This window comes from Sceloporus undulatus, chromosome 4 (assembly GCF_019175285.1).
Source record: "Sceloporus undulatus isolate JIND9_A2432 ecotype Alabama chromosome 4, SceUnd_v1.1, whole genome shotgun sequence".
Taxonomy (NCBI): Eukaryota; Metazoa; Chordata; class Lepidosauria; order Squamata; family Phrynosomatidae; genus Sceloporus; species Sceloporus undulatus.
The window spans coordinates 90995478-91020520 of NC_056525.1; the positions used below are offsets into that span (position 1 = coordinate 90995478).

At 37.8% G+C, this 25043-nt stretch overlaps 1 protein-coding gene across 1 annotated transcript in view; it reads left to right on the forward strand.

Annotated features, from left to right (window-relative positions):
* SGIP1 (SH3GL interacting endocytic adaptor 1) overlaps positions 1–25043 on the forward strand; it is a 134669-nt gene that overhangs the window by 97348 nt on the left and 12278 nt on the right. The window contains exons 16-18 of the mRNA XM_042465446.1: positions 1556–1591; positions 2509–2635; positions 9550–9609. Coding sequence (XP_042321380.1) covers positions 1556–1591; positions 2509–2635; positions 9550–9609 — 223 coding nt within the window. The remainder of the gene's footprint in view (positions 1–1555; positions 1592–2508; positions 2636–9549; positions 9610–25043) is intronic.

The window sequence follows — 25043 nt, forward strand, 5'->3', positions numbered from 1 at the left end:
ACTCTGCTAGAACATGGCCACATAGCCTGAAAACCCCACAAAAAAACAATATTGCTGGTGCCTATGTTATGGTCTTTTCGGTTTGGCAGTTGAAGGCCCTTTTATTCTCACATGTATTTTTAAAACTGTTTTCAGTTCTTTGAGTTGCTAGCATTTTTCTATGTTGCAATTTGTTTGATTTTTAATATTCTGCACTGCAATTCTTTGTTGGCTGTTGTTGTTGCATGCCTTAAAGTAGTTCCTGACTTATGGCACTCTTAAGGCAATCATGAGATTTTTGTAGCAATATTTATTCAGAGGGGTTTTGCCATTGTTTTTGTTTGAGGCTGAGAGAGTGTGATTTGGCCACAGTTACCCAATGGGTTTCCATGACCAAGCAAAAATTCAGTCCCTGGTCTCCCAGCATCCTAGTCCAACATTCAAACCACTACAACACACTGGTTGGTTTACTTGATTTTATTTTGTGCAGTTTGTTCTATTTTATGTTAATTTTTGTATTCTAATTTGTATTGTACAGAGAAGTCTAATTACTGGGCTAACACTGCAATAGATAAATGAAGGTTGTGGACTTGCCTATATCTCATAACTAAAGGCTGCTCTAAGTGTTACACATTTCATACCTGACAGATGCTTCTGTTTGAGAAGAAAATGTGAATATTTCTTTATAACCTTTAATTTTAAGGAAATTAGAGTGAGTCACAGTCAATCAGAGATTCTCAAAATTCATACCGTGAAATTGACTTGTGTACTCATCATTCTAAGTGTCCATTTGCCAGTGTCATATCTGTTTCTAAACCCAAGTATTTTTTGTAATTAAAACATCTCTGTCAGTTGAAAAATTACAAAATTACCATGGACAAAACAGAAAATCCATGTGTGAATTCCCATGGTGAATTTAACCAATTGATTTTTAGTTGAGATTTTCCCCCCCTGTTGTTTGTGTTAATTTTGTGCCACTGGAATGCTTTGATTCCACACATTTTAAAAAAAAAAATAGTGTGTCCTACAGTTGTTATATTGTGCTAAATCTCCAAAAGGTTTTCTCATGTTAAAAAAAGTACCTCCAGATAGTGTGGGCTACTGTACACTTCAGCTCAAGTTACTATTGGCCTATCATGATGGATAAAGAGAGTTGGCATGTGAAACATCCGGAGGACGTCAGCTTGAGGAAGCCTGGAGTCAGGAGTGAGATGGGCAAAATGAGGACATTGCCACCCAAACAGGAATTCTGCCCATGCCAGTGAAACTTTCAGTGCCCAAATTTTTGACTTTGTTATTTAAAATGTAAGACTTATGTGCTGTACATATCAGCATATGCGGCGCCCCCGTCATATGCTAGGGGTTGGTTGAGGACGCAGTGTCCATACCGGCCTCACCCCAACATGTGACGGGGTGCCAAAATGGTCGTGCCCTGTACACACGGGCGCTGTCATTTTGACGTAACAGCCGTGTCACATCCAGACGGCACGGCACAGCCGTTACGTCCTGCCGCCCTTTCAGCGGTGCCGAAAGGAGCTCCAAAATGCTGCTGTCGGGGTGTCCTTGGGACATGAAGCCCCAAGGACGCCCCTTTCCAGGCCATGGGGAAGCGGCCTTTTGCCACTTCCCTGCGGCCTGGAAAAGCGGCGGATCGGGGCCTCTGGGGCAGGTGCAGACCGCCACAAAGGGGTGGTCTGTATCCCGCCATAGAAATCTTACATTGAAAATTTGAAGATTTAGAAATAAGGTTTAGACATCCAAATAAAAGAGGCAGGAAAAGTACAAAGAGAATGCAAACACAACAATTGTCAGTATCTAACTCTTTACCGTGCTGGAAATTTGGAGACTGGAGTAAAATTTAATGTAGAGGCAGAATTCCTATTTAGGAGGCAATGCCTTCCAGTGTCTCTGTATAGCTACACCCCTGGCTGGACTACAGAAATAGAACATGATGACAATTTTACCAAATTCTTGTGTCCTTGGAAAAACTGTTGCTGAAGGCTGGAAGACTCTGAAAAATACACTAAGGAGATTGTGGTAATTGCAAAGAGTGGGTGGAGTCAGCCACAGTCGCAATTCTACCCTTTTCTTCCAAGAGAAAACCTCAATTGCATCTCAGTATCTTCTGTGTAAGGACTCCTTTATATACCAATAGCCATATTCGTCTCTTTCAGCATAGAAAGGAATAAGGGGCAAAGGAAGCAGGGGATCTATCAGTGCCTTTGGTATATTCCAGCATAAGCTTTCATGGATTCCCTTCCTTTCTGTTTGTAAAGGGTCACATCTGAATCTAATGAATGAGGTTATACATACTGAACACCTCAGTGAAACTTGCATTCGTCCAACTGGGCTACTAATGAACAAGAACAGAGAAATCAATGAATCTGTATGTCGCATTAGGGTGTATGAATTAATTATGGGTGACCAAGAGCCTAAGAAGACAGAATATGTGCTTATGAATATTAGTTGGTGCGTTCACATTAAGTGATACATTGTGTGTATTTTAATCTTTTTTGTGTTTCTCTACAGTCCAGACCTTTTAGCCCTCCAATTCACTCGTCCAGTCCGCCTCCAATAGCACCATTAGCACGTGCTGAAAGCACCTCATCCATATCATCCACCAATTCCTTGAGCGCAGCAACAACTCCCACAATTGGTAACAAAAAAGCTTTTTTCTATTGAAGAATAGTTGTCATGAGCAGACTGGCTTATATTTTTTGGTTTCTGAAACCCGTTATTTGGTTATATTTTCTTTGTTTTTGTTGTCATGGTCATGTTATGTTAGAGCACCTTTTAATGTGAAAGAGAACTGGAATTTAAATTAGGTTTGGACCACTACATCTGTGTTACACATATGCCTATAATGATAGCAGTCAAAAGAGTCACACATATGTTCTTCATTTTCACATTTTCCCCCTAAAATATATAAGCAGAATGTGCCCCTCCAGTCCCAAATTACACTGAGATCAGAAAGCAGATTTTTTTAAAAAATGATATGAAAACTTCCCTGAAGATGAATTAGTGCAGGAAACAGAATGGACTTGCACATATTTCACACTGAAGAGCTGTTGTGCTTAAATTGGATAAAGTCACATAGTAATTTGTGGATTCAATGTAGCATTATCTTACAAGTGTCTCTAAAAACAATGAAGACATGGAATAGTTGTGTGTGTATTTTAGTACCCTGACAACTGGAGATATTATAAGTTTCACTAAATCATTGTATGTATGCAGTAAAACTAATAGCCTGGCCTTTCAGTAAACATTTGAGTCATTGGCCTGTTACAGATGGGCAAAAAGTACGTACTCGTCATGTACTAGGATTAGAAAGGGGCGTCCTTTCCGGACGCCCCTAACCCTAGTACGCGCCGAGTGCATACAAGATGGCAGTGCCCATTCTACATGGGCACCTCCATCTTGACGTCGTGGACGCCTAGTGTCCGCACATTGCGTGGTGGAAATGACACTACGAGTGCGCCATTGGCGACTTGCAGCGCCATTTCCGCACCGCAAGAAAAAGCTGCATTTTTCAGCTTCTTTTTTGTTGTGTCTGGGAATCGCGCGGTTTGTCCCCTGCGGTTCCCGGACACAGCAACCAGCGGCGCCGGCAGACCGCCCTTTTTGGGCAGTATGTAAAGCGCCATTGTTAAAGTAATTAGCACACCATTAAATTAGTTAGACACACCTTTAATCTCAGTATAGAACCGGGGGGGGGGGGGGGGAGAAAAGATGGCAAGCATAAAAAAACCCTACACATAATTACTTATTCCTTTAAAATGATGCTATAAACCAGGGACACACAAAGCCCTTTAGTCCCTGTTGAATTTCACTTCCCATCATTCCTCACCAAGGACTGTTGTGGCTAGGATTGATAGGAGTTGCAGTTCAACAACATTTGGAAGGTCCCCCATTCCTCATCTCTGTTAGATGACAAGTGTATTTGCTCTTTGTGGATTGAAGAAACTGTACAGCTATAAAATGTCAAAACAGTTCAAAATATCTACGACGTGTTGGAAAACAACTTAGAAATTTATTGAGGAAAGTTGTACTGCAAACATAGTTTGTTTTTGCTAAGTGTAGGCTAGATTACCCATGATGTGTGTTCTATGACTGACCATGCCTAGATTTTGATGCCTTTTGGTTCCGTTTCATGCTCTGGTCTTCTCTAGTCTCCCTTTCTTCTCTCACTTTTATCTGAGATCAGCATATGTTTGGATTCTTTCTGCCATTCTTTATTTCATTTAGAATGTTTTGTCTTCTTTCTTCGTACTTCAAAGCCACATCCTTTTCTCTGATATAGCTTTTTTGTGCTGCAGACTCCACATTTTCCTTTTTGACCTGCCTCTCCTTTCATCAGCGCTTCTGCTCTTCTGCAGACCATCTCTGTCTCCTTCGGTTCTCATTGTTTGCAAGGTTGTTTTCTTTTGTTTGTTTTTCCTTGTTTTACATACCTTTGGACCCGTTCTGTTACAAGTCTAAACTTTGTTTGATTACCACTCCTATGATGTGACTCTTAATTCTGTCTTGACCATTTTCAAATCTATACAGAGGAGAAGGGAAATTTGAACTCCTGTTCAAATTGTCTTCATGACTGTTCTTAATAAATATACAATGGGAGCAAATTGAATATTTGTTCCAAGAAAGCCAAACCCGGATAAATAAAAAATTTAAAAAATTACTGAAGTAGTATGTGTGTTATGTTCTTGTGAGGTGTAATGAAATATATTGGTGATTCCCATTTATGGGAAATTTTTGTATTTTTATGCTTAAAAATTCATTCTGTTTTTAGTGATGGCTTTACTTACTAAAAAAATGAAGTTGCTTTCCACTGGAGCATATATTTAGACTCCACTAATGATTTGTGAACTATTGACGCTGGTTTGAAGTGCTTTATTTTCATTTGTCCTTCTGAAAAAAAATTCAGTTCACTTTTGTTTCCTTTCTGCCTTTTGTAATTGCTGGTGGGGTAATGATGCTGGGAAACTTCAAGCAATTTTCTAACTTCTTATTCTTCTTCATTTTCATGTCCTTTGTTTCTGCTTGCTGTTGGTCATTGTCATGACCGGCATGATATGAACATATGTCAGTCAATGTAGTGGACAGCATTTCTCTTCAGACTTAATCTAATGTACAGTTTTCTGTTCTTTTAATCAAAAGGCTCTGCCATCAGTGACTCAACTCCTTGTATGTAAAATACTGTTTCATGGGCTGGTGTACAATGTCTGAAACTGATGGTAGTCAGCGTTCTTTTTTCATGAGAGACACATTGTTGTGTGTTCTTATCAGAAATCATATTTCATAAGCTCTAAATCAGGCAACTGATTGGAGGAAACTGTTATATATAAACTGTAATTTTAGGCTAGGTTTTGTGCACCTATTAAAAATGCATGGGAAATCACACAATTTTCCATTTAAATAGCAATTTCCCTGTCTATATAAACCATAAACATGATTTCTTTGAGGAGGAGCATTTAATGTAGGACTATGTAGATTATCATTAATGGAAGTGAATTTACTGATTACCTATATTTTATTTCCATTCTAAACCTGTTTGGCAGATATAAGAAGTTCTGGAACATTTATTTGCTTTAAAAAGAATCAGTTACTGATGCATAGGAACTACAGTTTTTGCTTGTTTTGTGATGATAACTACAAAGGTGAAGGTGCAGGTTATATAAGTATTAAGATCCTTGGGATCCATATTCCAAGGCTATTTGGCTCTCCTGAAAGTTGATATTCAAATATATGACAACTACAAAAATGGCAAATTATCTATTTTTAATTAAAATGTTTGTTTTGTATATCAAGGCAGTTACCACTTTATCCAGCATGTAAATATAATATTTGAAACAAAATAGATGATGATCCAAAGATTAAACAACCATTAAAGTATATATTACAGCAACAGCTGGAAATGCCTGCCTAATATGAAAACTTTACAATCTTCATAAAAATCTGTGCAGATAACCTCAGTTAGTGACAACTTTGTGTTGTCAGGATGTGTTGATTTAATAAGCTGTAGCCACAACGTTTCTTAGATTTATAGCCCCTCAAAACTGTAATAGCTTCTCTAAAAACCCTGAAGAAAATGCTAAGGTGCGGCTGTGACAGGGTAGTGCAAAATCCAACTTTTTGGTGACAACACTCTTAAAATGTGAAGCCTTCTTTGAAGACCTTGTGCTTTTAATGAGTTTCCCAAGAAGAATGGGGTTTAGGATCATAGTCAGGACAAGAACATGATCTATTTGCCATATACACTTTGATTCACAATAGTTACTATGTCTATTGAAACTACTTAAGTGTTTACTGCCATCCCCTTTATTAAAATTCCCAACCAATAGTAACAATAGTTTTAGACATTTTATTACACTAGTTTTGAACATTTTATTAAGAATATTAGAGGGCAGGAATTAAGAGAGACTACAACACAAAACAGTTGAGAAAACAGTTGAGACAATATTGGAGCTGGAATGACCAATAGCAAATAATTCTTGTACTTGGTCATCCTAGCTGTATTTAGTCCTTGCTTATTTGTTACCAGGAGGTAGTGCTTCTAAACATATTTAACATGTACTGATTTAGACCACCCACTCAACTTTTCTGATCTTTTAAGCAGAGTGGGTTTAGTGTGTGTATCTCCCTTAGACATTTGAAGTGATTTAGAACTTGCATCAAGAGGGAGCCATGGGAATCATCATATTCTAAAACAAAAACAAACAAAACAACCCTGTTCTTTAAATATTTTTTTGAAAATCATTACTGAATACAAACACATTTTTCTTAATATTAAAGTCAAGTAATTTTGTCCTTTTGGTGTTGTTGGGTGTTTGTGGTTATGTACAGAGAACTGTGTTGACTGTTGTAAACAAAAGGGACACCTCATTAAATGTTCAAATTCTCTGTTTTCCCCAACATTCTCCTGAGTAGGGACACAGAAAAAGATCATGTTCATCAAAGATATCTTGATTTTAACAATCTCACCTTCATTTCCCCTATGCAGTTATGGGGAGAAGTAACTAGAATTTAATCACCTTCTGTTTGAAAACAGGAGTGTGTGTGTTTATTCACAACAGCGATCACCTCTTTGACAGCTCCACCTCTTTGAAAGTTCCATTCTTGAACACATAGTTTGTACAATCATATCTAATAACACCAATCATGTGTTTGTTGGGGTGGGATTACCTTATGTAAACCTGCCATACAGTGCTATAAGACAATTGTGGCCTGTGACACCAAGGCTACATTTTTGCTACACACACACCAAATCATATACATTCATCTCCTCCAAATCATTTTGCCACTAAAATGCCTCCTCTTCATTGTTGGGTGGTCATTTCCTGTTTGGACATAAGGTCTGCCCAGGCTTGGAACCAGTGAAAGGAGTTTTAAAAGGACTTGGCGGGTTTTGTTTGATATTTGGGGAGAGAAACAAAAATGTTGACACCTGGGATTGGTGTGAAAATAGGTGTGGGACCCTCCTGAGTCCCACATGGGTCTGATACATGCCACCAACCACTTTAAGGTGCCTTCCCTGTCATAACATTTGCTGAACTGGCATGAAAAGAACTGCTAGCTCCAAGCAGAATTAGGGCAGTGTCTACTGTGGGGTCTTGAATGGGGCCCTGATGGAAAGTACTGTGGGACATAGTACCCAAAAGTTTAATGCAACTTCAAATATGTCAAGCCAGGCTTGGTTGTGTAAAGGATATTTGGGGTCCTTAAAAGCCAGGTATGGTTTCAAAAATGTATTGTAAGAACTTGCCATTTACAGCATGAATTACTTGGATACTGCTAGGACAGCTTGGTACAGTCTCAAAATAGCCTTTGTAAGATCCAGTGATTTCTATGAATAGCAAAGCAGATTTTCATTAAGCATGGGGACTGTGGGGAACCTTTTCTGTTACAGAGGGCTGGGGTAAGTGAGTGGAGTCTTTTAAATTTTTTGTATCTAAGACATGGAAGATCTTGGTTGGACATTAGAATATTTAACATGGAAAGGAAAATTAAGTAACTTATCAACAGACCATAGTTCTTTCCCATTTGTCATTGTCCTAGTTATCCGAATTTGTCTAGTATTTGTTGGGTTCACCCAAGAGAATGTTACACAGAATTCTTCATTTACTTGTCTGTCCTTTGTGTATTTAATTTTGGGTTCTTGTGGTGGCTGTTGCATATGATTTTGATAATAAAAGAGACTTGTCCACCATTTTTATGTCTATGATCTTTTTTTTTTCATTGTAATGTTCGTGCTTTGGTTGATAAGCAGCTACTTGGTTTTCATTTGGAATTTGTGTTTTCATTGTTTTTCTTTTACATTTCTTTTGCTCATGGGTTTCAGAAGATGATGCTTATGTTGACAAACTGCCCTCGTTTGAAAGGCACTGTGAAACGCCTGCAGGTACTGTACTAGCAGAGTGGTTTCAAGAAATCTGGATTAAAAATCCAAGCCATTGTCATCTGAATGCCTCCTTCACTACCACCCCACCACCACCATGAGTGTCAAGGGCATAGAAATTTATACCTAACATCTAACAAAGGAACTCATGAAACACAAAAATGCAGTGCATTGCATGATGGTTTTCCAGTAATAAGAGTTTAAGAGAGGTAACATATTGCAGACTTGTGATTCTTTCATATGTAAAGAATAACACAGCTACTCAAGAGCCACTTTTGATAATTCATTTTCCATACCCTTCTCTTTCTCTAAAGAGCTGAGCTGATTTAAATACACGGTTCTCAGCAAGTTTCCAGGGCCAGATGTGCTTAACATCATTGATAAGGTTTCATCATCTGTTTCCAGTTTCATATTCACTGGATCCTTTAAAATGGAGTGAGTCAATGTAACTGGTAATTTTTGACCTGCAAAGGAGGGAATGTAGATTCAAACATGCACATCTTGATTTGACTTAAAATTTTATAAACTACCAGGGTTTGAACCTGCCTAGTAATTTATTGATCCCAGTTTACAGTACTAAGAAAAACACTTGAGCAGATATTAATACCACCTTGGAAAGCTCAGCCATATTCATGATCCATGAGAACATAATACCAATCTCAGGATGAAGACAAGTGAGTTCTAGAGACATGCGTGGGAGCTCCATAATTCATATGAGTTCCAGAAATATACTCATTTCCCCCCTTTATCAATCTTTTTTGTCAAGTTCACATATTATTCAGTGCCAGATCTTCATATGTGTTCTTGTGCAATGGTGCCTCCCAAGATTACAACAGTATCTTTAAAATCGGGTCACTAGCATAGTTAGAACAGACTAATCTATATGACAGCATCTTATCTTCTACTGCTCACTTAAACACCCAGATAACTATGCAGTGGGCAAAAATTACCTCCATCTAGGATTCAACAGCTTGCTTTTTTGCTTTCTGTTTCCCAAAATAAAACAAGAACATTGTTTTAAATTCCCTGCCCTGCCTCCTTGCACGTTAACAGCTTGCAGCACCTCTTCTTCCCCTGTAGTGAGATTAATGACCTGCTTCTGTGACTCACACTTATGTCCTTCTCTCTCCCTCTCCTTAACCTTTCCCATCCCGCTTCAACTCCTGGCCATACAGAGAATGAACAGCCTTCCCTCGTCTGGTTTGACAGAGGAAAGTTTTATTTGACTTTTGAAGGTAAGTAGTACATAGCATACTGGGTTGGAATTTCAAACTCCTCTTTGCTCTTATTATTTAATAGAAGCCCTTTGGTTTCCTTGAAACAAACAAACCCATTCTACCTTTCTCTTTGGAAATGCTATGGCTACTTAGTTGACATGATGAGTTCACAATCAGAATAATTTATAAATTTGATCTTGATGGCTGTGTCCCTTCAGTTATTACAATTGTTTTAATTTCAGGGAAAATATTAAAGTATATATTTTTAAAAATCAGGAGTTACTGAATACCAAGCAACTTGACTCTGTCAACCAGGGCTTCTTGTATACACTTTGCAAGCAACTTTTACACTTTATAACTGCTACACAATAGAAATCCAACTAGCATTTTTTTTATTGTCCTATATTGAGTCTGCTTGATTTCCTTGCCATCATATTCAGGAGAAACTCCCATGCAATCCATAACAAGTATATTTCAAATAAATGTGAAAATTATATTTGTACCACCAACATCCCAGTTAATGTCGTGCATCTTCAACTTGTGTGGCTTTTGGAATGAAAATGTATAAATTTAGTATTATAATCCAAAAGTTAATCATTTAACAAAAGTATCCCACTGGTATTTCAACATTGTTCAATTAGACTCTTCATCTTAATTTTTGGTAACCCTTCCAGCTTTGTTATAATGGAGATTTAAAGCTTCTCTATAATAAATGTTTGGTTTCCTAAATTTATTTCTGTTTTAACTGTCCTTCACAGGAGGAGTAATTTGTCACAATCTAAATTGTGTTGGGAAGTAAGGAAGGGGGTATTATATGTGAAAATTAAAAGAGAATTATTACTGATCTGGGTGGTTAAAACTACAGCTTGCCTTAAATAAATACTGTATGCATGAGTTTGGGGATTTTGTACTTTTTGGCAGTTGTTTAATTCCATCCTACTCTTTTATGAAGTTTGCCAAAATATGAGGGTGAGTTTGCACAGTGGGTTGGGTCCACAGTTCAGTGAAGAGAGTTTCACTCATGAAACTGAGCACCTTTGGATCTCAGCTCTTCCCCATCAACCTACCTCCCCAGCTCCAAGCCTGCTTTAGAAGATCAGGGATCCTTCAAGACAGCATGGAAGACAAAGTGAATTATTTAATATGTAATACTCATAATGAAAGACATTAATAATAAACATACATTAACTGCCCTTAAGTTGAGTACGACTCATGGCAACCCTGTGGATGAGGCATCTTCAAGACCTTCTGTCCTCCATTGCTCTGCTCAGGTCCTGTAAATTCAGACCCATGATCTCCCTAATTGAATCTAGCCATCTGGCATGAGGTCTTCCCACTCTTGTCCTGCCTTCTACCTTCTACTAGCATTATTGTCTTTTCTAGTGAGTTAAGCCTTCTCATGATATGGCCAAGTTTGGTCATCTTGGCTTCCAGGGAGAGTTGATCTGTTTTAGGACAATTTGTTTGTCTTTTTCACCATATATGCTATCATCAGTAACTTTCTCCAGCACCACATCTCAAATGAGTTTATTTTCTTCCTATCAGCTTCTTCACTGTCCAGCTTTCACATCCATATTCAGTGGGACCTCAGTATCCATGGACTTGCCAACCACGGATTTGAGCATCTGCAGATGGCAAGCCTGCATTGTCCCCAATGGCGATGTGTGCCTTGTGGCCATGCCACCATTATGGATAGATCATGTTGTCCCTATTGGTGGTAGGTGCATGCAGCTGTGCCACCATTAGGGACAATGGGACGTCACCTGAAGCCCTGTTGTCTCTAATGGCAGCACAGCCACATGCATGCACCTCTATTGGGGACAACATGGGCTTGAGCATTTGTGGATTTTGGTATCCCGGGGGGGGGGGGGTTGGAATGGATACCCTACAGATACAAAGGTCCTACTATATGGTGATGGGTAATACAATGGATTGGACAATTCTAACTTTGTGTTCAGTTTTATATCTTTGCACTTTAGAATCTTGTCTTGTTCTTTCATAGTTGCCCTTCCCATTCCTAGTCATCTTCTGATATCTTGACTGCAGTCACCATTCTAGTCAATGTTTGATCCAAGGTACAGGAACTCTTTAACTACTTGAATTTTCTCATCTAGGTTGAACTTATGTAGATCTTCCATGGTAATTATTTTTGTTTTCTTTATGTTCTGCAGTAAAACTGCCTTTGCACTTTCTTGTTTTACCTTCTTTAGTTCTTTCAAGACCACAATATTTTTCTGTTAGTAGTATGGTGCTATCTGCATATCTTAAATTCCTGACATTCCATCCTCCTATTTTCACTCTTGCTTCTCTGAGTCTAACCCTGCTCTTCATATGATATTTTCTATTTACAAGTTGAACATAGTATAATAAGTGTTCTGAGCAACATGTAGATGTCTACTTTCAATATATAAATTACAATTAGAAATGTTAGTGAGGTAGAAAGATTTTCCTACAACATTATATTGTCAGAAAATTCATGCCCTCTCCACATAACTATTTTTCCAGGCTGCTTCTGCTTCATTGCCTCTTTTGCTACTCTGGTTTTTACACACACACACACACACACACAAATGGGAAGTAGAGACATGAAAGATAGTTGCTATTATCTGGACAACTGTAGTCTATAGTGAGAACAAGTTTACCAATTTCTGATAGCAAATATCTACAGTTCAACCCATGGTGATTGTTTAGGTAACCTGTAATAATCCAAAGGCCAATTTTTTGCCCTGAGGACCCATCATAGGCTGTACTAGGTGTGTAAATGCATTTTACTAAAAAAATAAAAAATGGAAGTAGCTGGAAGTCTATTACAGTGTGCCCTTTTTCACATGTAGGATCCATTCCGGACCGCCCTCCCCGGCGTAAAAAAACCCCATGTATGCTCAAGCCCTCTCTTTCTCACACACACACTCTTCAGGTTTCAGGCTGTTGTTATTGTTATTAACATATACTAATTAAATTCTGGCCACTATCAGAAATTAAGTAAAATTACATGCTTGAGGGAAGGAGGAGCTGAAAAAATGCTCACTTTTCTGCTTCTCCAAATATATTGGACTAAATATTCCATCATCCCTAGGCAACCATTGGCTTGGCATAGTAGTCTAATATATCTAGAGGTCATCTGGTTGAAGAAGGCTGAACAGTTCTTGTGGACTACATAGTCCAATTGTATGGGAGTGGTTTCAGTTGCTATCCTATGAATATGTGTACAGTATGCTTGGAGCAGTCATCAACAACCTGTATCTTTGGAGTAGTGGCTAACCACCTGTATCTTTGGAGCAGTTGTCAACCACCTGTATTTTTCATCCCAGACCAAGCAGGTCATTAAGATGTGGATGGGAGCAGGGGACATAAAGTTGATTGGATTGTCCAAGACACAGTTATTACCTCTTTGACAAAGGAAGTGGTCCTAGCAACCTTGTAAGTGTGAACTGTGGTGCTGCTTAGTAAGAAATCCCCTTTGAACTCAGGAGCTTTTTATAACTGCCCTCCAGTACCAAATATCTCTTGTTTTGGCAAGGTCTGCAGAAGGTGGTGAATGGGTGGCTTCATGCACTTTTGGATGACAAGGATTATCTTGGATCCATTTCTGTCCAGATTTAGGCCTGGATTTAATACCAAAATGACATTTGTTGTTCTGTTGGGAAAGAGATGAAGGAGTGCTATTATTATTATTATTATTATTATTATTATTATTATATCTCTCAATGGCTTTGGATACTATTATCCATCTGTCTGCCTGGGTCAACTCTGCACATGAGGATGGGAGGGCATGATGAAATACTGCTCCTGCTCCTGTATGCAAGGTTGGGTTCAGAATACAGTGGAAGAGATAATGTTGCTGTCCAACTTCATATCATTTATGCAAGGTTCCATGTTATCCCTCATACTTTTTAATATTTATATCAAATCACTGGATAAGATCATCAAGATATGTGGAATGAGATACCATCAACATGCTGATGATACATGGCTCTCTTTCTTGTCAACTGAGTCAGGATAGTTACTGCAAGTGCTGAAATTAAACAATTGTCTGGACTCAAAATGCTTTGGATGAAATGAGTTACAATCATTTCTTTTCATTTATATCAATTTTGACATGCTTAATCCCAAATCCCTGGTGTCCAAGACAATGTTAGATTCCTTTGAGTCACCCTGGATAAGGGTCATGTAATGCAACATGATCTCAGTAGGTTTATCTCCTTCCTATTCATTACCCATGGACTTAGATGCTGTCTAATCCATTGTCAGAGTCTGTTGGGTTTAGACTATCAAGCATTTCAAGGAGCTGCATGGGGACTTCACTCCCACCAGTCATGGCTTTCTTATCAATACAAAATAACTTATTTAGGATGGCTAATTATTCTGAAATAAAAGGCGGCCTTTTCCTTAGCAAGGTTTAATGTTCTTCCCTTTAATTAATTACATAGCAGATTATAATAAAAACCTATTGAGCAATAACTGTTGACCATGTAATAAACCCAAAGTAAAACTCATCTTGCATGTCCTCTTTCATTCCTGTATTACCAAGGAGCTACAAAGGATTTAACATACAGCTTTATACAGCTTTTCCCAGACCACTCTCCTGAGTCTCTCACTATCATTTTGCTCCAGAATATTAAAAGGTCAGCAAGTGACTACATTTCTAAATTTGGCTTTTTTAACCAGATCATCTATGACTGTGTGGTTATTATTATATTGAGTACATTGATCTTGTTCTAGATATACTAATAGATGCTACACACATTTTGTTAAAATGTATGTTTTAACATGCTTTAATGCTGTATTAACTAGTCTATTGATTGCAATAAAGAGATAATAATGATGAACAGAATATTTCCACTTGCCCAGTCATTTTAAGTTTTATGTTTTTACTGCTTTTTATTGTTTTGTTATTGTTTTTATTTCATACTTATTGTTCAACATTCTGAGGTTATATATTTATAAATAAATAGATTATATGGGAGAGTTTGGTTCCTTTTCTCTCAAATGGCTTTACCATGATAAGACCCCTCTCCCACATTTGCTTTGATAGTTGTAGTTTTTTTTAATCAGTATGAGCCAATATCTAATGTACAGTGCCATGGATGGGTACTGTAGTTACAGCTGCAGGCCATAGATAATCAGGCTGTTTAGCTGCAGGCAATTTAGGATGAAATTGGTTATCTGGGACACTTTCATTTCTGGAATTTTACTTCTGTAATGCTCACAGTGACTCTGAAGTACAGAAAATGAGAATGTGACCAAATTAATTTCCTAGATAGCTTGGTAGCCCTGGAGGGCTTAGAAGTGGTACCTGTTGTGGTTGTGTCAGTACTTGAGAGCAAGGATGAAAAAAGTGGTGGCAGCAGTTATTTTACTCTTTAGGAATTGTTTTAAAGGATGCCACAGTGTTCTGTCTTCCATACGATTTAGCATTCATATTAGGCCACTATGTATTAGGCTGTAGTCATTATGTTGATAACACAGAGTTGTTATCAGGTGAAAACAAGTCCACATGGAATAGAGGAATCTTATGATTGTGATTTTAACCACTGCAAAAAAATATTCTTCAGAGTTAATAGATGGATACCAGGAAGGCTTGTGCCATAGGGCACAAGGTAGCAGAGAAATGGAATCCCTCATCCACAGGCCACATGATGACAAGGGCAAGTCCACATGCCCTGATCTCAGCAGTCTCCAGCCAAAGTACCAGGTGCAATTTCTAAATCACACACTTGGGTTGTGGACCCACCTTTGTTCCTTTGTTCATTTGAAACAGAGATAGGATGAAGCATTAGAGTTTTGCCTCATTTAAAAATACCATAATACCTATTCAGGTGGGATTTATCTCCCACAAGTAAAATGCACCTTGTTAATTTTTGACTGAGGAAACCATCAGTATTTCCCCATGGTTCAATTGTTTACAGTCATATTTATATTAGCTTTACCATCTTCAGAAGCAACGTCAGCTTCTTGCAGTGTTGAGTCTTTATAGAGCAACAGAGCCAAAGCCCAGGTAAAGTGATTTTAATACCCAATTCCTTTTGGAACTTTTCTCTTAGCTTCTTCTTTCAGTGCTTCTTAACCATGCTAAAGAAAGCTGAAATAACTATCGTATTTAGTTCACTAAGATATTTAGCTATTAAATTCAGTTTGTTGTGAACAGTATTAATTGACTCTAATAGGTGATTGGAAAGACTTACTTACTTACTCAATAATCAGCTGTGGCAATATACCTTTCCTACTATTTCAATACTAGCCTACATTAGCTGGGGGGGGGGAACACCCACTCTAATTAAGGCCCTTTTGGGGGATGCAAGATGGCATCCTCAGCATCAACTCTTTGCTGCATTTGACATTAGTCCATGCTAGCTATTTGCCATCATGATTGACTATTTTAAATTTTCATACTGTTGGATTTTTCTCTCAGTCATCCTCTTATTGAATCATTTTCAGTTACATTAAAATATCTAGCCTTCTCTGATTTAATTGGTGATGGATGAGATGATGGGTGAGATGGCATCTAAAAATCAGCTTTCAGAAAAAAGTGTATTATCAATTTTAAATATTTCTTTGTCAGAAATGACAAAGTATGAGCCCATTAAATGGAGAGTATTTTATTCATTTTTGTGTTTTATGTGCCCCATAGCATATTGGTGGTTAATTAAAGCTAATATTTGTCCACTTATTTTTGTTACAAGGGGAGCAGCTGTGTGAAAGGCAACCTATCATCCATATACATTTTGTGATATCTTATTTATTAGGCATTTCTTTGTTTTGTTTTCTTTATAGTAATCCATGCTTATGTGACCTCTGGGTTCACCACGGCTGTTAATCATACTGTTCATAGATATTAAACTTGAAATTTATAAAGACGCATCAGCTAGTGCACATTGCAGATCTATGCTTAGTACGGAACATTTTATGCCATGAAGATAATGACTGATAATTTCTTATGAAAGGCTACTTCCCATTTCTTGCATATGTATTTCATGATCTCGAATAGTAGCAATAACCAGTTTTTTCTGTGGGTCTAAAAATATTGACTCTCCCCTTTGTTCATGTCTGGAATTTTAACATTATACATAGGATGGTCATAGTGACTGTGAATTTGTTTCCTGGTACTGCCTGGTCAGAACAGCCATATCTGAAGTGATTGCTTTGTAAAGAAGAAAGCTGGCATGTTGTCATTTTGTGCTTATCAAAGGCCCTACCTCTTTGTTTAAAGGGGAAAGATTGTTTGGTGTAGGCATCAGCAGCTGGAGCCCTCTGTGGTGTATTACTAATTTGTAAGTCAAAACAGGTGTAAAACCTGGTATTCATGGCAACTCATAAGAACTTTAGACCTTGAGGACAAATATATTCACACTGTATTTAATTTTCTTGGGAAGTGCTGACATAACCACTGTCTCATTTTGCTTTTTTTCTCCCTTGCACACAGCTGAAACTATTGATTTAAGACATGGTTTAAGGTTTAAAATCCATCTTGCCATATACAAATATCGTAACTTATACAATCCATAAAACCTGTGCCATTCACATTCATTCGACAACTAAATTGCCAGTGCTGTATGAACTGAGGCTGCTACTGTCTTGATCATCACCATCCAGCATGTTCATCACCACTGTTAAGTCTTCCTCATTTGGAGCATGAACAATAAAAACATAGTGTGAAATAATAAAACGACAATTCTATAACACTTAATTTCTCAACATTGTTGCCCCCTAATTATTTCTAATGATAACAATTTATTGTGTGGAATGTTGATGTCTTTATAAATATATAAAATCATCAAAATACATTTAGATAGTTGGATTTTATTATATTTAATATTTTCTTTAGAGTTTTGTACTATGCAGTGGTGACCTTAGTTTATTAGAATGAACATTTCCTTGTCTGTCCTTTTTTATTAATGTTTCCCACACAGTATTCACAGCACAGTTTGGAGGAGGACAGTTTGTACTACTAAAGCTAGAATGTATGTTCATATACATATAAAAGGCTTGACATTATCAGAGATCAAGTGAATAGGCTGCTGGAAAGAATTTATTCAAGAACACTTTATTGCTGAAGGCCAGCCATGCATTATGCAAAGTCAATGATTCTCCCTCTTGGTGTTTTCCCCCTTATCTTTTTAAAGAAAAACAGCCATGGGACTCAAAAGTTGTGAGCAGAGAAGCACATGGGGAGGACCAGTTACCCTTTCCTCTTCCTTTTATCAGTTGCAGATTTCTTCCTAGCTGCTTTGTTTTTTTCAAGTTGTATACAGGACATGAAATCTCCAAGCTTGAAGGAATAATTTTGACTAAATCACAATAACAAGTAGTCTCTTTTTTCCCGTTCCAATGGGGCCTTCAGTCCCATTGCAGGTTCCCATGACTGCTTTTTATTAGAATTTTTAAAAAGTTAGGCAGACATCATTAAATTATTCTTCTGTAATTTGAGCTTGTTGTCTGTGGCTTTCTTAAACACATCAAATTTTTCCATACAAAACAACTTACAACATTGTAGTTTTTGTCCATTTCTTCATGTTACAGACAACAGTGGCAAAAGCCTCTGAAAAGTAACAAGGTGGCTGTATCCCTATGAAGGCTCCACATTGTTTACACCAGTTATGGTTTACGGATTAAGAATATTTTTATCTTATTATTATTATGCTTAATTTATATAGTGCTGTAGATCTGCACAGTGCTGTACATACAAACAATAAAATAGATACAAGTAAATCTTGCAGGATGGTTGAGAGGATGACTAAGGATTTCAAAGCACTTTGTATATGTGGCATATAGGGAATGGCTTTTCACACCCAGGGGATTGTGTGATTGGAAGTTCATTCATGGGTCCCCTGTGAATGAAAAGGGATGAGGCAGAGATGGGATAGCTATGGGAGGGAAATTGTGGCATGCCATCAGCATCACTGATGCCACTTCCCTCCCAATGAAATCGTGATTTAAAAACCGGGTGTAATAATTCCTAAGAACACACTATGACTAATTAAGCACTGAATACAGATCTCTGTGAATGGAAGTTATAGAATACATAAGCTAGAGACATTGTTCTAAAGACAAAGCATTACATCAATTGTGTCATTCCCTCATAGAACAGACAATACCAGCAAAAATTATTCATCTTCTTTCCTAATGTTTTCCCTACCCAAGTCTCCTCCAGAGGATAAGGGAACACTTTAGTACAGATTTGGGAGATTGGAGGGTGTAAGGATGGGAAGAGAAATGGGAAGTTGCGAGGTGCAAGCAGAGGTTTTCTCACATGACATTAGATGGAGCAATGGCAACTCTCCACTGAATAAATCTTGTCAAGAAACCTCTATGACAGGTTCACTATTAGTCAGTCGACTTGAAGGCACATAGAAAAAGAAAGCACATGAGCAGGCCTGGTTTAAATACAGGGTGAGATTCTATTGAAATTTTATTGGTCCTAAATTGTGATGGACTTTAAAGGTATAGAACAGAAAGGACACTGGGGTCGGAGACCAATTTCCCTCATTTCCCCTTGGTTGGAGCCAAAAAAATCAGGCCTGGAAGTGAGCTCCCCTTTATTTCCAGTTTTCATGTCTTGGTTTCTATACTGTTTTATAGCTGAGTTTTAATAGTTTGGAATATGATTGATGATGTTTATAATACAGCTGATATTTCAGGTCGTGGGCCAACTTGTTAGCAGAAAAAAGATATTAAAATGAAGCCATCACATCAATGATTTACTACACATCCATCTCATACTTCCATATTTTCTAGGATGTCATTCAGTCTGGGAACTGAAAGGTCAATAAGGTCTATAATGAAGCCACTTCCTTGATATGCTAAAGATATGTGGCTGCAACCAGACTGTTTTTCATAGGCATAGAGGTTTTGACACAGGAGTAAATTCTGAACTGCTACTATTTCGATAGGGCTGTATAACAGATTCCTCAGCAAATAGATCAATCCTTACATAAGAAAAGAAGAAAATAGAACTGCACTGCTCCTTCATTTTTCTTTGTGGTTAATTGTATTTGAACCTTCCCACCAAGCACTGATCAGCTTGAACATCCAAGCGTTCTGGAAGATATTGGTCAAATCATTATTGTTACTAGGGTTGTGCAGATATCTGGTTGTTGCAACATTCTTACTCAGCCACAAAAGTGTTGGTGTGTGCGTGAGCACATGTTTATTACTTTTAAGTTGAAAACAGAACATTTCTTACATTTAAGCTGAGGTTTAAATTTACACTGAATTATTACACTGAAAACCTTAGCAGAATGAAAATGAAGAATCACATCAATTTTTTTCATACACTTCTGATTTTGATTTTAAAAGTAAAGAAAACAGTTGCATGGATTTTTGAGACCCCTATGTCTCACCCAGATACCCACTTGCTAAAAATAAATGCACATAATGTGTACACAGAGGAAATATATACATAAACTCATTACTCCTATTTTACACATGATTATATGTCTGGGTTTCACCATCTCATGCTGTTTTAACCAGTCATCCAGAGGTGGGTTAATTCCACACACTTTGGCTAAAGGCCATTTGTACAATTTAAGTAACTTGAATCAAAGCTACATTTTTAACATAATATTTCTTGTAGGTATGAAGGCAAGGTGTAATTTCTCATTTCCTATAAAATATCATTTCAGTGTACTCTAGTTTTAAGGAGTAAAACTTCACTGTGTTTCTCTCCAGATCTTTTGCTCCACATGGGATATGAAAAGGCTAAAGCAACCATCAAACAACAGGTGATAGATATAGAGTGATAGCTAGACCTAGCTAGCACTCCAACTTTTATTGTTAGTGACTCCAACAGATACTTGGCATCACCTATAGCATATTTAGCAAAACTTGACATGTAACACCGAAGAGCCTTTACTTTAGCATGATGCCATGCCCTCCCTTTAGCTTGAAGGCTGGTATAAGAAGTCCACTACAGGGACATCTGCCTCAGTCTTATTTCACCTCTGTTGTATAAACATCAAGGACACACCAGTCCATTTTACACTTCTTTGCTGCTTTCAGACACCAATCCAGATAAAATATATAATGTTGTATACTCTGGTTTCTCGTCAGATTGTATAATGTTGCCACATTCTGGGCAGCTGCATTTAAAATCCAACAGGCAATAACCTCCGCATTGGGCTAGTTATTAATCTTGCCCAATCACACTGGAATTTTACACTGGAATTTAAAAGGATATTTTAAATACTGTTCTTAACCTGTGTTTTTACCTTGTTTTTCTATTACCTTCTTTTATTCTGTATCCCCCTTTTACCTGTGCTGGTCTATGATTGTAATAAAGATGAACTGAACTAGTTTTAAGAAGAGTTTTAAAAAAGATAAATATCTGCTTTAGGGCAATTACAATATCAACAATTATATACCCTTGGGAAAGAGTTTTACATTTATCTGGAAACAAAGAAATAAGAATTTGTAGAACCTTTCCTTAACGTGTGTGTGTTACATACACACACAAGGTCACTGTGATATATTTTCATATATCCAGTTTTAAAGCTCTAACAGTCCCTTTGTTCAGATAGACAGTTCCCACTTTCAATTACCAAAACTGCTTGAAATGTTTATTAAATGGCTCTATTTCATCTGATACATCTGTCTCCATTTTTATTAAATTAAATCATTTTAATTTTTTAAAAAATTTACATTACAGCTCATTTTAATTGTTGTCAGTCAAGGAAAAAATGTATAGTTAAGTTGTATTAGTTTATAGACAGTCATGGTTATTTTGTCTCTCATAAACTCCTTGTATGGAAGTTCCTAAATTCTGGAAAGCTTAGCTTTGCCCTTGAGGTAAGCTTCTAGTGTATTTTGATGAGAAGAGTGGCATAGACTAAGCACTGTAGTCTGATTTACATAATGGATTTATGCATAGTCTGTTACACATGATTTGAACTTGAAAGAATCTTAAGAGCATTTTTCCATTTTTTGAGAAAAGAAAATCCTAATTGTTTATGCAAGTTGTTTCCTCAACAAAGTGTTTGTATTCAAACTGTAGACAAATTGGCTGAATGCCATTTTTCAGATGAACACTGAATTAAATTAATCTCATCCAGAATTGTTTGTATTAGTGTTCATTAAAATTTAGAAACCTGCTTTTAAAAATAATGAGTTACAATTACAGTTTCAAATCCTAAGAAAGGGAGACTACCAGTTTAACTAACAAGTTGTAAAAGAAGTAACTCATTAATTTCTCATTTTCTCAAACATAAACCGTTACGTTTAGCCATTTGTTTTAAAGGAATGTCTAAGTGATACAAGCTGGAGGCATGAGATGCAAAATGTACTCTCTGTAGTTTTTTGTGGGTTTTCGTGCTATGAGGCCGTGTTCCAGAAGAGTTTTTTCCTGATGTTTTACCAGCAGCTGTAGCTGGTATCTTCATGCAATGCTGGCATGGAAGAAAGTGGGGTGGTATGTATGTGTGTGTATACACTCTCTCTCTCTCTCTCTCTCTCTCTCTGTTGGTTGAGGTGAAGCAACATGCATATACATACATACATACATACACACACACACCACTCTCTTCCATGCCATCTGAAGATGCCAGCCCCAGCTGCTGGCGAAACATCAGGGGAAAAAACATTCTTCCAGCCATTAAAGCTTTCAACTATTCTCTTTCTGCCCATCAGCATTAACTAAGATCTTCAGGGGAAAGTTTTCTTTTGGTCCCACCACCATCACAGGCATGTGTGGTGAGGACATGAGAAAGAGACTTCTCAGTGGTTGCTCCCACTGTTTGGAGCTCTTTTCTGCAAGAGGCTAGGCTGCCTCCCCTCCTGCTCTCCTTTCTCCAGCAGGCAAAAACTTTGCATTTCAAGCAGGCTTTTAATATGTAATGTATACAGTGAGGCTTTTTATTGGGATGTTAGCTTTTGCATATTTTTAATGATTTTATACCTTTAGCTTAGCATGTTTTTAATGATTTTGTATTTTTAACTATTTTACTGATGTGATGTTTTTAACTCTGATTTTTAAATTACGTATATTGTTTTTAAAATATCTTTTGTGAGCTGACTTGGATCCAATTTTGGAGAAAGGCAGCATACTAAATAAATAAATATCATAAATAACATAAATAACATTACCAAGATGTGGATGTATTCCAGGGAGAAGTGAATAACCATACATCATTCCAAAGTTGGGATTCCTGCAGCCCTTGAATGCAGTCCTTAGGGGGGAACTCCCTGAAGCCCTTGGGATCTACACAGATCCTCCAAGCAATCTCCCCTCACAAAACTGGTTAAAAGTCTGATTTTTAGCCCCAGAAACATCACTCAAAAAGTTGCTTCCTCAACAACACTTCCTTAAGCAACACTTTAAAAAATGTAAAATGTTGTCTCAAACGATCTCCCACCTTGCAACAAGAACCCAACTCTCCAAAATGGCCTAAAAGATTCTGGTCACCCAAAACAGTAGCCAAAATGGTGCATGGTGGCCTTCTGGAGATACAAAGGAGCCACAGTGCAGTCCTCTGGGCTCCAGATCATGCCTGCCATGCTCTGTTTTACCCTGGTAGGCAGTCAGTTTGTCCATTTCTCTCTGCTATCTGAAAAATCTGCTGAATAGAGAAATTTGCAGTGAATTTTTAGAGGGGCAGGGCAGTCTTTTGTAAAACATACATTTATCATACCTTCCATTATTGTTCTTTGTCAGCAAGGGCTGTAACGTTGAACCAGACCTAGAAAAAACACCATACTGTATCTTCTTTTGCTACTGGCTATGATGTGCCTTTTGTCCTTTATATCCATGTATGCTATTAGAGTTAAAATGTACCGGTATGTAGGTTTCCAGAGTTAGCACTCTGTGGCTTATTTCTCAAAAGTATGATATGTTTTTTAAAAATCCAAATGAATTATTATGCTGATCTACTACATTTGTTCATTTAGCAAGATCTTTGCCAAAGATTTGTTGAATACACAAGGCATTCTAAGTAAATAAAGATTTCCACCATTCTTAAAATGGAAAACAATTTACTCATCTAAGGGCAACACCAAACATTATTGGCAGCAATGACGTGTGCTTTATCCACTTGTGTGCTGTGCTCCCTAAAGTGAGGACAGGAGAGTTTGTTCTTATTCTTACATTAAATGGGGTTGTGCTGAAGCTAGGCCAAATTTCACCATCTCCTCTGTATGCCATTGCTTTAAAAAAAAAATCCAGATTGTCTTACTTCTGGTATTGGAGCTGGCCTGAGAGACAACTGCTTAAAGCAGTAGAGTTCAGCAAAATCAGGAGAGAGTGAAGCAATTTTTGTGCCTTTCTCCTGTGCCTCTTTTCATGCATAAAAGCCCAGACCAGCCCCACTTTGTATGTAAATAGGACAGACCTGTGGATCACTTGCCCCATCACATCTTGTTTGGCCCTGAGAAAGAGATAAAAGTAAAACACTGACTTTGAGAATGCCTCTTTGGGACTTATGATATTTTATGTAATGACCCAAGGAATAATTGGTAAATGCATGACACCCAGAATTTACATATCACTGGCCTTGCAGTATTGTCCTTTCTTCCTCTTTTGAAGTTTAGTAATTGGGCATGGAAGAGGTAGCTGTGGATGGGCAATCACAAGTCAGATCGCAGCTCAGAAGGAAAGTTATTACAAATCCGTAAAGTTGATGAAATGGTGAATAAGAAGGTCTCTGAAAGTTAGATACAATATAGTTCATATGGACTATAGTTCATATGTTTTTGTCTGGGCTTTCAATCATCCATTTTAAGTGTTTAAAAAGCATGTCTTTCCCTTTAAAAATACATTGGCGGGTTACAGACCGCCAAAAAATGCGTAGTGAGTACGTATTAGGGTTAGGAAGGTGCGGTGCTTCCGCACCCCCTAACCCTAATACGTAGTCACTACGTATTTTTTGGCGGCGGCCGTTCCAGATGGCCGCCGCCATGTTTACGTCTTGGACGTGTCGCGGCGCCTATGACGTCGTGAGTGCGCCAGCGCACTTCACGGCGTCATAGCTGCGCTGTGGAAAGAAGCTCCATTTTGGAGCTTCTTTTTTGCTCCGTAACGGAGCCACGCAGTTTGGCTGCAGCAGCTCCCTCACAGAGCAAACAGCGGCGGCGGCAGATAGTCTCTTGAATACTGCCTGTTCAATGTTGTCGTCATTGCATGTCTTCAAATCAACACCAACTTATGGTGAACATATGCATTTTCTTGTCAAGAGGGTTGCTATTGCCTTTCTTTGCCTAAGATCAGAAGAGTGATTTGCTCAAGATTATCCAGTAGATTTTATGGCTGAGCAGATTTCAAACCCTGGTCTCCCAGTGTCCTACTCCAACACTCAAAACTTTACACTTTGCTGGCTGTCTACCTCTTCAATGTTGGAGTACACATATGTGCATTCCAGCACTGAAGAGGCAGTGTTCAAAACACAATATACATGTATCCCTGCAAAGACATCTTGTGGCACTTTAAAGACCAACAAATTTACTTCATCGTATGATTTCTTGACCCA